The 13,871-nt window shown below is 45.1% G+C and overlaps 1 protein-coding gene across 14 annotated transcripts in view; it reads right to left on the minus strand.

Moving 5' to 3' along the window:
* Positions 1-11,166: 11,166 nt before the first annotated feature.
* Positions 11,167-13,871, minus strand: part of KMT2C (lysine methyltransferase 2C) — a 281,910-nt gene continuing 279,205 nt past the window's right edge. For all 14 annotated transcript variants that reach the window (XM_058533734.1, XM_058533631.1, XM_058533656.1 and 11 more), the window contains one exon: positions 11,167-12,387. In XM_058533734.1, coding sequence (XP_058389717.1) covers positions 12,295-12,387 — 93 coding nt within the window. In that variant the 3' untranslated portion in view covers positions 11,167-12,294. The remainder of the gene's footprint in view (positions 12,388-13,871) is intronic.

Genomic DNA, 13,871 nt, shown 5'->3' on the forward strand with positions numbered 1-13,871 from the left:
AAGCTTCCACCTTAAGAAAATATAAAAAGAAGAACAAGTTAGAAGGGCAAAGAAGCAGAAGAAATATTAAATATCAGAACGAATGAAATAGAAAACAAAAATAGAGAAAATTAATGAAACCAAAAGCTGGATTAAGAATATCAATAAAACTGATAAACCTCTAGTCAAAAACAAAAAAAGACAGAAATTATTAACATCAAGAATGAAAATGGCAAGTTCACTAGAGATTCTACAGGTATTAAAAAGGATAAGAAGGGGGCCAGCCCCGTGGCTTAGCGGTTAGGTGCGCGCGCTCCGCTGCTGGCGGCCCGGGTTCGGATCCCGGGCGCGCACCGACGCACAGCTTCTCCGGCCATGCTGAGGCGGCGTCCCACCTACAGCAACTAGAAGGATGTGCAACTATGACATACAACTATCTACTGGGGCTTTGGGGAGAAAAAAGGAGGAGGATTGGCAATAGATGTTAGCTCAGAGCCGGTCTTCCTCAGCAAAAAAAGAGGAGGATTAGCACGGATGTTAGCTCAGGGCTGATCTTCCTCACAAAAAAAAAAAATTGAAAATAATGGTATTGTAACTGCAGTTAACAATAGCATCAAACATATGAAAAGTATAAGACTTGTACAATGAAAAGTACAATACACTGCTAAGAGAAATTAAAGAAAACCTAAATAAGTGGAGAACTATCCTATATTCATGACTAGAAAACTCAATATAGGGGCCAGCCTGGTGGCTCAAGCAGTTAAGTGCGCGCACGCTTTGCTTCGGCACCCGGGTTCGGATCCTGGGTGCGCACCAATGCACCGCTTGTGACACCATGCTGTGGCGGTGTCCCATATAAAGTAGAGGAAGATGGGCACGGATGTTAGCCCAGGGCCAGTCTTCCTCAGCAAAAAGAGGAGGATCAGCATCAGATGTTAGCTCAGGGCTGATCTTCCTCACAGAAAAAAAAAAACAAACCTCAGTGTTGTTAGGATGTTGATTCTTCAGAGTTTGATCTACAGGTGTAATGGTATCCTCCATCAAAATCCCAGTAGGCTTTTTGTAGAAGTTGACAATCTAATTTTCAAATTTACATGGAAATGCGTAGGACTAAGAGTGGCCAAAATAATTTTGAAAAGAATGAAGTGGGAGGACTTGCGCCAATTCAAGACTGACTGTGGTATTGGCTTATGGGTAATGAATTGATCGGTGGAACAAAAATAGACCCACATGTGTATGGGCAATTGATTTTCAGCCAAGGAACCAGTACAATTCACCAGGGAAAGAGAGATATAACAAATGAGTGCTGGAAGAAGTTTATATCCCTGTGGACAAAAATGCAATCTGACCACTGCCTTATCCATACACAGAAAGTATTTCAAGATGGGTCAGATCTAGACAGAAAAACAAACTATAAAGATTTAGAGGAAAATGAAAGAGAATATCTTCATGACTTTAGGATAGGCAAAGATTTCTTAACTCATTAAAAGAACTAGTTATAAAAGTTTAATGCATTGGACTTAATCAAAGTTAAAGGCTTCTGCTCAAGACACCATTGAGAAAATGAAAAAGTAAGCCACAGACTTGCATCCAGAGTGTATAAACACTGCTTAAAATTTAATAAGAAAACGCAATTTTCAAAACGGACAAAATACTCAAATAGACCTTTCACCAAAGATGTATAAATGGGTCAGCATTATGAGGAGAGGTGTTCAGTGTCACAGTCATCAGGGAAGTGCAGATTAAAGCGACAGTCAGATACCACTTTATACTCATTAAAATGGCTAAGATCAAAAAGATGGACATGAGGGACTGGGAGGAAACAGCAGAGAAGGTTGTTGCAGCATCGCTTCTGGATCTCCCCACTCAATACCCATTACAGTGAGAGCAGCCAGACAGCCAGACCCAAGGGGAGCATTTTCAAAGTAGGTGACAAGGTAGCCTCACACTCTCCAAATTCAGTGGGCAGGGGAAACTCATAGTCTTAAGACCTGTGGGTTACTGACACGCGTGTGGCAGAAAGCAAAAGGAAGCACAACAGAGCATCTGTGATCCAAGAATAAGAGAACCCAAAATGGCAACAGGTATTAACTGGAAATGAGGTGGGTGAGTCTGAGACCAGCAACTGAGCCTGGGAGGATTTCCCCACCTGGGAGGAGTGGATGGGCGTGAGGGGCCGAAGCATCAGTTCCTCTGAACTCTTGAAACTTACTACCAGGGCTTCTTTCTAGCTCAGGGCCCCAGGCTGAGGAGAAACTTCTGGGAATGGAGTACAACTTGAGTAGGATAGGGATCCTAGAGAAAAAGGACAGATGAAACTTGGCCAGTGGAGGAGGGAAGCAAAGCCAGGCAGTCTCCGCAGCAGGCTACCGTGTTGAAGATCACACGAACCGGAGAGGAGGGAGCTCTGCGGGTTAGAAAGGCTGGATACGCCTCCTTCGAGTTCAGGAAAACTAACTTCTCATCACATGGGCAGTGGAAGAGGATCAAGGTCGAATCCCATACAGTTACTATGAAAAACCCAGTTGGGTCCATCTCCCGTGTAAGGAACAACCCAGTTCCTCCCTGCTGTATCTGTCCCTCCTGTGTGTCTCCTTGACTACTCTCGCAGAACACTTCACTTCCGACACTTCTGGTCCCCAAGTGTGGGGGCGGTTTTCCCCACACCGAGCAATTCTCTGTGACACCAGCTGGGTGTCCTACAGCTCAATTCAATTCTGACACTGTCTCCCGGGAGATAGCATCAGATTGCACAGGTTAAGGGCTCAGCTCCACAAGACTGCTACCACCCCACATTAGATGCCAGTCGCAAGTCCAGGTTGCCACCTGTGCTTCGGACCAACCAGCTATAAATTGGAGGTTCCCAGGACCCCCTCCTCGGGTTCGATTAGTTTGCTAGAGCGGCTCATGGGACTCAGACAAACAGTTCCCTTATGCTTACTGGTTTATTATAAAAGGATATGACAGAGGATACAGATGAACATCCAGACGGAAGAGATGAGTAGACCAAGGTATGTGGAAAGTGGCCTGGAGCCTCCATGCCCTGCTGGGCATGACACTCTCCCAGCACCTCCACGTGTCCGCCAAGCCGGGCCTAGTCCTGTCGGGTTTTCATGGAGGCTTCATGACGTAGGCCTGACTGATTAAATCACTGGCATTGGCAAGTGATTCAACCTCCAGCCCCTCTCCCCTCCCTGGAGGTCAGGGGGTGGGACTGAGAGTTCCAACCCTCGAATCACAAGGTTGGCTCTCCTGGCAACCAGCCCCCATCCTTAGATGGGGTCTAAGTCACTACATGAACATAACAAAAGATACCTTTATGGCTCTCTTCACTTAGGAAATTCCAAGCGTTTAGGAGCTCCGTGCCAGAAATGAGGACAAGACCAAATATATATTACTTATTACAGGACGAAGACCAAACGTATATTTCTTATTATAAATCACAATATCACTTACCCCCTGGTCCTCAAACATGGATCCGTAATAGCAAAACAACCATAAAAGTCAAAAGATGCTTGCACATTACTAGAATCTGATTCAGTCATTAATAACTATCTGGTCCATCATCGTATCGTATATAATGTCTCCCAGGGCGAGGCCACTCAGGTTTGCAGGCTTCTGTTCCATCTGATCAGGTTCCAAAAGCAGGAGTGGTCCCAGCAATATATGGCTTCTGTCCCTTCAGGCATCTGGTATAATCGAGCTAAGAGACAGTATCATCTCTTGCTCTGAGCCTCTTTTGAGGTGTTAATGTAATATTGGATTTCCCTCATTATATAACCATTATTCATTCCTTTACCCTCAGCTACTATTTTTCCTTCTTTCCATTTATAACCAAACTTTTTCACCTTTGGAAGGGTCATTAGCTCGGTCACTGTGCTGGTCTGCACTGCACGCAGCAATACTAGTCTAGTAAGTCCATCCCCCTCTGCATTCCCATTCACACAGGGTAAGGTTACACAGGTGCAGAGCTAGTGGGCTATCTTTAGCACCAGGCAATATAGCCGCATTCACTGTTAGCCCCACTTTTGCTAGATGGGGTTGAAGGTACATCCTGCCTCGGCAGGCCCTTAGAAATTCTGACGTAAAAGTTAAAAATATAGTTTCTTGTTTAGAAATCATCCCTGTTTACAGCCCTTGTACTTGCTACCACTGCATCAAATAGGGGGAAAAAAAATTGAGGTGATGTGGGGAAGAAAGAATGAAAGTACCCCAGAAAGATATGCTCACAGAACTGATCAAAACCGTAACATGCTTGTTCAAAACAAACCAAAAGACAGTAAGTAACATGAAATGATAATATAAAGCAGAATTTGAAAACAGAAACGTGACAGAACTCGAACTGAAGCAAAAATGTGAAATTTAAAAAATAATTTCAGAAATGAAGAATAAAGAGGAACACAGGGGCAAAGAAACATGATGAATAATGCTTTTAAAGAAAATAGACAAGAGGGAAGAATGTTTAAGTCAAAAAGAAAAGAGGAAAATTCTGCTTCTGGCCAAAAGGGAGTAAGAGGATCTGGGCTTGTCCTCCTGGGGTAAACTAGAAAAGTAGAAAAAAATACATGAAACAACTCTTTTCAGACATGGGATCACAGGGACTGCAGGACGGTATCCTGAGAAACAAAGTGGCCCAGACTCATCCCAGCTTTCTGCCCAGAGACAGTTTGCAGGCTACTGTGCAGGGAGGGGAACCCAACAAGAGCCTGGTGGTCTTGCTGAGTTGAGATGGAGAACAGAGATCAGGAGGCCCAAGTGGTAGAATGTGCAGCACAGAATGTAGGGGCGGAGGGGGCTACACAGAGAAAGGGCCCAGAAATGTGCATAGGGGTCTCCATTTGAGTCTGGCTGTGTACCAGTGTGTCCACAGGTAAAGTGTGACTCCATGAGACTGGGCCGAGAACAAGTTCCAAGGACAGAACAAGTACTGGGAAGCTATAAACTGAGCAACTCCCAGAGATCACACAGGCTAGGAATCATTTAAGCTACCACTAGCCAAGTGAAGACTCCTCACTGAAAACCCAGGGCATCCAGTGTGTTCCCCCAAAGGGCCATAACCTCAGAGGTGGGGCTAAATTAGACTCATCCTAAAAATGCTCTGAGAACAAGCTTCAAAAGGAGGAAACTGATTTTCAGGTAACTTTGCTGCCAGAATAAAGTCTAACACTCTAAAGGAATACAGCACAATCCAGCACTCAACATAAAAGCACAAATTCTGGAATCCAATAAAAATTACTAGACATGGAAAAGGCAGGAAATGTGACCTGTTACCAGGAGAAAAAGATCAATCAATTAATTAATTAAACAGGCACAGAGATGAAAAAGATGATAGAATTAGGAGACAACAGTATTAAAAAGAGCTGTTATAACTATGTTCGATGTGCTAAAAATTTTAAAGGAAAACGAGCATAATGAGGAATGAAACTGTCAAATCAAAACTGTCAAGTCACAGCAAACAAGGCAAACCTGAGTCACTGTCACATATCAGGAGACTAAGGAGACATGACGACCAAATGCAATGTGGTGTTGTGGAATCAATCCTGGAACAGAAAAGGGACGTTATCAAAAGAACGGGTGAATCGGAACAACGTCTACTTGAGTTAGTAGTGATGTAACAATGTCAATTTCTTAGTGTTGACAAATGTCCTGTAGTTATGCAAGATGTTAACGTTAGGGCAGATGGGGTGAGGGGTATTTGGGAACTCTGTATTATCATCTTTGCAACTTTTCTATAAATCTAAAATTATCCCCAAATAAGTCTATTTTCAAGTCCAGTAAATTTCTCTAATGCAGTTTACTTAATGTACATATCTGAAATGTTCATCACAGCATTATTCATGAGAAAAAAATTGTAAACTACCTAAACATCTTTTAGAGTTTTTTTTCTTTGTTCTCTTGACCTCTTTTGTTTTTAAGGATAAATATGTATATTTTAATCACAAAACATTAATCAAGTATTTTTACACAGTACTGTATTAATTTATACTGTGAAAAGTAATCTATTAATTTGCTTCAAGAATTGAGAGTCTTTCCTTCCTCTGTCCATTGGGGTCCCATCAGGAAACAGAAGGCATGCTTCTCTGGGATTTTGAAGGGACTTCCTGAGGGATGAGCGATGGTGGGGGCAGTCACCACTCAGCCTGAGGGCAAGAGGAGGAAACCTCCCCTGAGCCTGGGGGGAGATGGCGCCATGGGAGGCGCTGTAGTCCTGACAGGAGGCTCTCTCTCTCACACCAGCCAGCAGCCCTCCTGCCTCCCGCAGTGCTGCCCACTGGCTGAGCCCAAGCAGAAGCCAGGAGCCCGAAGCCCGGAGCCTCAGCCTCTGGACACAGCAGGGCGGGGAGGACTGCAGGGAGGGAAAGGTGACTGACTAACGGGCACACCTCCTTTTCTTTCTCTTTCTGTGCTGGAGAGACAGCTGGAAGATACAGTCCCTGCCCTCAGAGGAATTTTAGTGGGTGAGATTGTCAAGTAAAACGAAAGTTAAAAATGTACTTGTTGCTCACTCAGTGGGGCAAGAGGGTGGGAAGGACTTCCTGGGCAGTCAAGAAAGTCCGTGAGGGGAGGATTCCGGGCAGAAGGCACAGCCCACCGAGAGGCACCAGGCCTGCTCGTGCACGTCCAGTCAGGGAACAGCACATAGTTTTGTGCTGAAGGTGAAGGGTGTTCCCGGACCAGGACGGCAAGATGAGGCTGGGGCAGGAGTTTTAGAGCATGTCGGGTCTCTGGCTGGGCACCTGGGTGGAGGAACTGCCCCTGGGAGTTAGGAAATATTGGGGGAGCAGCTTTGTGGAAGAAGATAAAGATTGCGTCTTGGAAGTGTAGCTTTATGGTAATATGAGCAAGCTGTTGTAGTAATAACGAGTAGGCTGCTGTTTGTACCTGGGTTTGGAGCTAAGAGGGAAAGTTGTCACCATATTGGCTAAGTTGTAGGTTTGGATGAGGTCAGCTTAGAGAGCACAGAGGGTAAGAGCTGAGGATGGAAGCTTGCAGAGCGCTGACGTTTAAAAGGCAAAAGGAGATGAAGCTCTGGCTGGCAGCAATGGGAATGTTGTGAGCTGTGCGGGTGGATGTTTGGGGTGGCAGGAAATCGTGTATAAATGGCTCTGGGGCAAGAGGGTGAGTGTGCGCCGTGTGTGCATGACTCTGCTTTATGAAGCAGAGTAAGGAACGCTGCCATCAAAGAACAGGAAGTGAAGTACTTTTTACACTGCAGTGGTTGGAATAAGAACTGGGTTAAAAGAATTTCTGGGGCCCCAGAAAGCAGTCTTCAAATACGAGAACCCTACTCTGCAGGAATAGCGAGAACTTGAGAAACCAGACTGGGAGCAATCTGTAAGGGGGCCCGCGAGAGGCCCTGCTGGGAAAGGAGGGGTCCGGCCCACAGCAGAGAAACGATGAAGGGTCCTTTTCAGAACAGATGAATCTGACTTTGGAGATCTCTGCAATAGCAGCGTGGGGAATGAAACAGAACCCTGGGAAACGGGGGTGGAGCTGGCCAGTGAGACCTCACCCACCCCTGAAAGGCTTGAGTGGAACCCGCCACGGGGACTGAAGATTCCTGAAGAACTAACGAATGGCTCTTGATGACGGGGACTTGATTATGGGGAGAAGGAGCTATTCTGTCTTCCTACCAAGTAGACTGTGGGTTCCATTTTAGATTATGAAAAGTTTTAAGACACCTTCCGGAACTACAGATGAGGAGTGCGCTGTTCATGAGCTCAGGGCAGGAATGAAACGGTGCTTCCTGTGATGCTGGGCGTCCCGGCCAGCAGGAGGCTGAAGCCTGGCGCCGTGCTCCAGTCTGCGGAGCGCATCTGCCAGCGGGAGCGACGCTGGTCTACTCACGTCTCCACGAGAACCACCTTGCCTCGTTGCTTATTAGTCACCCGGTTTCCTTAGGTATTTGGCAAAGAGTTCTTCAGCTTTGCTAGAAGACGATGCGGTGGCTCCCCTTGCGCACTGTTAGAAGCCTGTGGGAGAGGCTGACAGCCGCCAGTCACCTTGGGAGCACGTTTGTTAAGAAACGCTCACCTCCTTCTTTGTAATAATGTACTTACAGAGTGCTAGGGCATAACAACAGAAATGAAGTTGTTTCTTTTCTATTTATTTGAACAGAAAATAAATGTAGCACTTCTCATTTCAGAGTTGTTGCCAGTGTTTGTGATGATGGACGGGGAGGAAACAGACCATGGGAGAAACTGCCTGCTTACGAAGCTGCTTGAACGCGGGTGACCGTTTTCGACACCGTACTTTTATAACACAATACGACAAGATGCTCGTGTTCTTAGTGCAGAGGGATTAGTTCAGTCTCTGTAACTTGGCTCTTTTCTTCTCATAGTGTTTGAAGTAAACAGGCCACTCTTCGGAATGTCTGTCTATATTGCTTTTGGGCATTTAAAAAGTTGAACTTGGGTGTTTTTTTTAGGGTGTTGGTATCTGAGCCTAATACATGTTTTCACATCGTAGAAGCCAAGGACTACCGCATAGCAGGGGCGTCCTGAAGAGTGATCCCTTAGAAGTTGTTTTTCAGAGTGATAATACGTACCTTTCTAAATTTAAAACAAGGTCGAGTCCTTTTAGGGAAAAGATTAAGCCCGAGAGATGGGAAGAAAACCAGGAAAGAGTGGACGTCCACAAAACAAGGGTTAGAGCGAGTTTCAAAGTGATCGATAATGGTCAACAGTCACCTGTGACAAGAAAACTCTACTGGCCAGAAAAACACCTGCTGCATCAGGAACCCCACGACCAGGCGAAGGGTGTTTCTACTTGGGGAGGGAGAAACTGAGAGGGGAGGGAGCGCACAGCCAGATGACAGTAGGCTACCGAGGATGGACAGGAGAGGCCAGGGACGACAGGGACCCGTCAGGAAGCAGGAGGGGGCTGGAGGGCGGGGGCAGGGGGCAGGCGGGGAGATTGTATTTCAAACAGCTGAGCGAGTCTATCTGCAGGACATGGGCCCATCGTCATGGCCATTGCCTCAGTCAGGCCACCACCAGCTCTTTGGACTAGTGCACGGCCTGCTCAGCCTTCTTCCCGCCCCGCAGCCCCACCATCGACCCTCCTCAGCAGCAGCACAAGTGTCTCTCGTTGGGTCAGGTCACAGCACAGGTCCTCCAGTGGCTTCCCACTGCACTGAGGTCATCCGAACCCAAGATGTGCTCCAGCCACGCGCGCCTTAGTGTTTCCCACACATCAGCCCCTCTCAAACCTCAGGACTCTTGCAAGTGCTAGGAAGGCCTTGCCTTCGTCCCTCCGTGGCTGTCTCCTCTTCATTCCTCAGGGCTTAGCTTAAACGTCACCTCCCCAGGGATGCCTCTCCTGACTCCCAGCCCACCTCATTAGATTTCCATCTAAAAAATTGCCTGCTTTTTTTGTCTCACCTCCAGAATACAAGTCAGTGATGCCAGAGGGCCACAGCTGTCTCGTTTGTCATGTCTCGGTAACTTGCAAAGGGAACCCCCTGCCACTGATTTTTGGTGTCACAGGTACTTCGCCCTATGCTGGTTCCCCCTCCAGATTCATGACCTCCCACAGTTCCTCTGCCCATGCCCCTCTCCCCGTGAGACCACGCGCAGACCAGGAGATCTGACGGCTGGGACGGCCGTTCTTGCCTCTCCTGGCCTTGCTGTGGGATGAGGAGTTGGCACCCGCTCCAGCAGAGAGCAGGTCCCAGGCTCTATGATGACTCAAAGACATTTCCTTCCTTGTGTGTCTGATCCTTGGAGATCAAGTACAAGGTCAAAGAAAAGGCTGCACTGAGCAACAGCTTTGAACCCGGTGCAGACCGTGAACACGCTCCAGCCTCAGCCAGACAAACCATTCCCCAAACAGGAAATGTTTTAGAATAGTATTTAAAATTCTTTTGGTCAGATGGCAGGCGCTCTGAGAATTTCTGTATTATTTTAGGGTGTTGATGAAGCACAAACTAAAAATCTAATTAAAAGCACAAATTAGAAATTGATGGGGATTTTGAGCAATTTTAATTCTTAGCAACCCCCTTAAATGTTAAACACATTGAATATGATACAAATAATCTCTCTTTCACACTGAATAAGTCTAGGAGAGCTGCCTCAAAAAAAAAAAATCAGGAGACTAAATTTAACAATTAAACAAAAATAGACTTGAAACAAGGGAATAAGGCACTGTGAATATTTTTTAATTTGGACTTGTTAAACACCCTAAAAAGAAACCCAAGTTCCCTTCTTCATTCAACTGCAGGGAAGAGAGAGTCTCTATTTGGAATGAGTTATAAACTTACATCTAAATTTTTTACTTGAAAAGAAAGAGAACCAAGTTGATTACATCAACAGGCCAGTCACTCTGAAAGGCGGGCCCGACCCTGGGACTCACTGGCGACCGCTGGTTCCAGGGCTCCCATCGGAGCACGAGAGGGGCTCACAGAGACGCGGGCAGCTCTTATAGATGTAAAATATTTTATTTGTAAATGGTGATCTTCTAAATCTGTGTCCACAAATTCCAAAACCCATAACACTCTGTATACTTCAAAAAATTCAATTTTTGCCAACATTAGATACTATTATACAGAACAGAAAACAAAACAAAAACCCGGTAGGACAAATACTGGTAGGATGTCAGAATATCATACAAGAGAAGAAAAATATTCAAGAAACAAATTTCATACAGCTATTTATCAAGAGAAAAATATATACAATTGATTTATTCTGTAAGATAAAAATACATCATGCCATATACATTACAAGTTCAGAACTGCGTCACTGAATATACCGACAGTTTACAGCCCACTGGAATTGTGCACACGAGAACTTCATTTTATACTCAGCCTGTGAAGAGTCAGTACCAGAATTTTAAGTACAAAATAAAAAGCTAACCTGGTTCAAAATGCCGATTAAGTTTCTACAAGCAAACACAAAACAGTGTGTTTTTTTAATTAAAGAAATGTAAACAAACAGTTCATACAAACACATTTTAAAATTACATCTTCCAAAACCCTATTGCCAGAGTCCTGCAGCTGCAAGCATAATCACATCTTTTTTTTAATTTTTAAAATTTCTGTGTTAAATAGAAGGCTAGAGAGTTAGATTTGAGTTCCTGCTACATGATCCTAGTATGTTTACATGATTCTTTGCGGTTTGAAACAAAGCTCTAATCAAAACTACTTTTGCTGAAGAAAAATTCAGCCTCCATTTGGGTATATTTTTAAGCAGTTATTCACAGTTATCACAAATTGTAAGCACAAAAAACCTGACTGAAGAAGTAGGGATGCAACAATATAATATGAAAAAATTAGTTTAAATTACCAAAACAGCTATAAAAGTTGTAGTCATAGCCTACGCTGTTCTATCAGAAGTAAGGTGTATAAAACAATTAGGTACTAATAGACCATAGTTTCCAAAAAAGCCCAAACACTCTAGGTTGAAGTTTTGGTTATTCCATAATTATAATGGCATATTTAATACACGGAGTCATACTGTCACATCCCTAAGAACGTTTTATCAGCACCAAGCTGCTGCAGCACCGGGAGCATTTGGTCAATAACTATTTTCATACTGTATTTTCTTCTCAAAATATTTACATATTTGTACAAAGTGACAGGGTTTGTTAGTTCTGCAGGTAACAGCAGCAGCTTGGCTTTCTTCTAACGTTTATTTAAAAATAGCTTCATTCACTTATTCAATAATAAATACAAAAAGTTTCTCTTATTTTACAGAAATCAAAAACTACAATAAACTGACTCATGGAATCAAGTATTTAAATGTATTTTAGTGCAAGTTATTATCCCTTAGCTCTATCCCTAAGGAAGTCATCTCAGTACATTCCTTGTTCAGTGGTGTCTACTTTTATTTTAAAAAACTTTTAAATAGAGGGCCTGCCCCTTTTTCAGATAAGGCCGTGGCCAGCACTTTGGACATCTCCCTTTCGCTGGTGATTTCAGTCTTACATTCATAGGAAGGCCCCTGCCCTGGGGCAGGGCAGCCATCGGCTCTTTGCCCCAGTAAAAGTTTCTCCTCAGTGAGACTAAACTAAACAAAACAAAACAAAACAAAACCCACCCACAAAAAGAAAAAAAAAAAGAAAGAAAAAGAACACAAAAGTGCTGGACCATTCTGTAATTCTGGTCAACCTCAGCAAGTCCAGGAAAGCTGCTCTAGCCAGCTTTCTCCTGGTGCTTCTTTAACCCAAAGGACTGAGGAAATCAGAACTCCCAGAAGCTAGTTTTCAAAGTCATAAAACAGAAAACAAAAATATCTTTCTGTCCGCAAAATTCAAATGGTGTGTTGAATCGCTTCTTCCTAGGGACAAGCCGCCCGCTGAGACAGCAAGGAATGCATTTCAGTTCATCCACTTGCGGCAGTTCACAGCTCCACAGTGACACGGGATCTTGTGCTGGTCGTCTTCAAAGTCAAACTTATAGTCATAGCAAAGCTGCCCACAGCAAAGACACAGTGTAAGAAAGGCCGGAAGGGGGAAGAAAGGAAGGGGTTTCCTGCCTCCGTCTGCCTAGTATTCAAAAACCCAGCAAACAAAAGAGATGCAAATTAAAGGAAGACCTGATTTGCTGAGGTTCCGTAGGACCCTGGCGGGAGATGGGGAAACCTCGCAAAGGAGTGGAGAGACTAGCACGGCTGTGCTTCACCCGGGGATCGCAGAGGGACAAATGAAATGGGGAGGCAGTGTTTTTAGGGTGAGCCAGATCTAAGAAAGGGGCATTTCTCCAACTTCTCCCAGTGCGGCCCCGCAGATGGATAGGGCGTCGGCAGGCCCGCTGCTCTGGGTGGGTGAGGGCCCCCCGCAAGGCCTCCTCCCCACTACTTGCTGAATGGGGCATGCAAGTCTGACAGAGACGAACTGCCCTTTTTTTTTCCTCCTCCATCTTTCCTCACTTCAAGGAATATTTACAAGATGTCTCTCTATTTAGGGGTTACCCAATTATTATCAATATCTCAGACCAACCCTGCTGTCAAGTGGGTGGGAGTCTGCACGATTTCCACGGGACCAGCCTCACCTCAACCCCTGAGAAATCTGACCCTGCCAAATGAGGAGAGGACCAGTCCTCTGCAAGGTCCTTCCGATTCAAATATCCTAGGACACGATTCGGAAAGACTTCCTTTCTACACTCACGTGGAATACACCAATACTTATTGAGTAGCTGCTTCTCTTAGTAATGATACTACTACCTTTTATTAGATAGTCACTGAGTTCTTAGAGGTGCTTTGTGAGGAAATTATGTTCTCCACTTTACATAAAATGAAGCAGAAGTTTGCAGAGGTTAAGCGACCTATTCCACAACACTCAAGCAGGTAGCAGGCAGAAGGGCCTGGAACTCAGCGAGGTCTCCATCTGTCCGGGGGCCGGGATACCCCCCCATGATCACTGGCATCATGCTGGGGTCCTCACATCTTTCTCTTATGTACTCATCAGGTTACTTCGAGATGTGCAAAATGGGCCTTGGGTCAATTCTTGATGCAAAAAAAGGAATTCCAGAAAGACCAAAAAATACAGGTATAATCCCACTCGTCTGTTCATGAAGAGGTGGGGGCTCCAACAAAGTGCCGACACCCAGGCTCCAGCCCCTACCAGGGGAGTGTGCTACAGAAACCCACCCGGCCGCCCGCAGGGTGTGCAGTGAATGCCAGCTCCACGTTTGGGCACCTGCACCCCTCGGATTGTGTGCCGACCACATCACGAAAAACAAAGTCGAGAACCATAAATGAGGCAACCAAGACTAATGCTAATCCTAACAGGCGTCATCTGTGAGACCAAAGAAACAAATGTCACGTTCAGCGTTTGAAAAAATAAAATAAAATAGCCAAACTGAAAATCTGTTGATGTGAAAAACACGTAAGCTTGTACTGACCGTAGGCGAGTGTGCAAGCAATCTGCCACACGGCATGGCCAGGTTTGCTGCC

This window comes from Diceros bicornis, chromosome 3 (assembly GCF_020826845.1).
Source record: "Diceros bicornis minor isolate mBicDic1 chromosome 3, mDicBic1.mat.cur, whole genome shotgun sequence".
Taxonomy (NCBI): domain Eukaryota; kingdom Metazoa; phylum Chordata; class Mammalia; order Perissodactyla; family Rhinocerotidae; genus Diceros; species Diceros bicornis.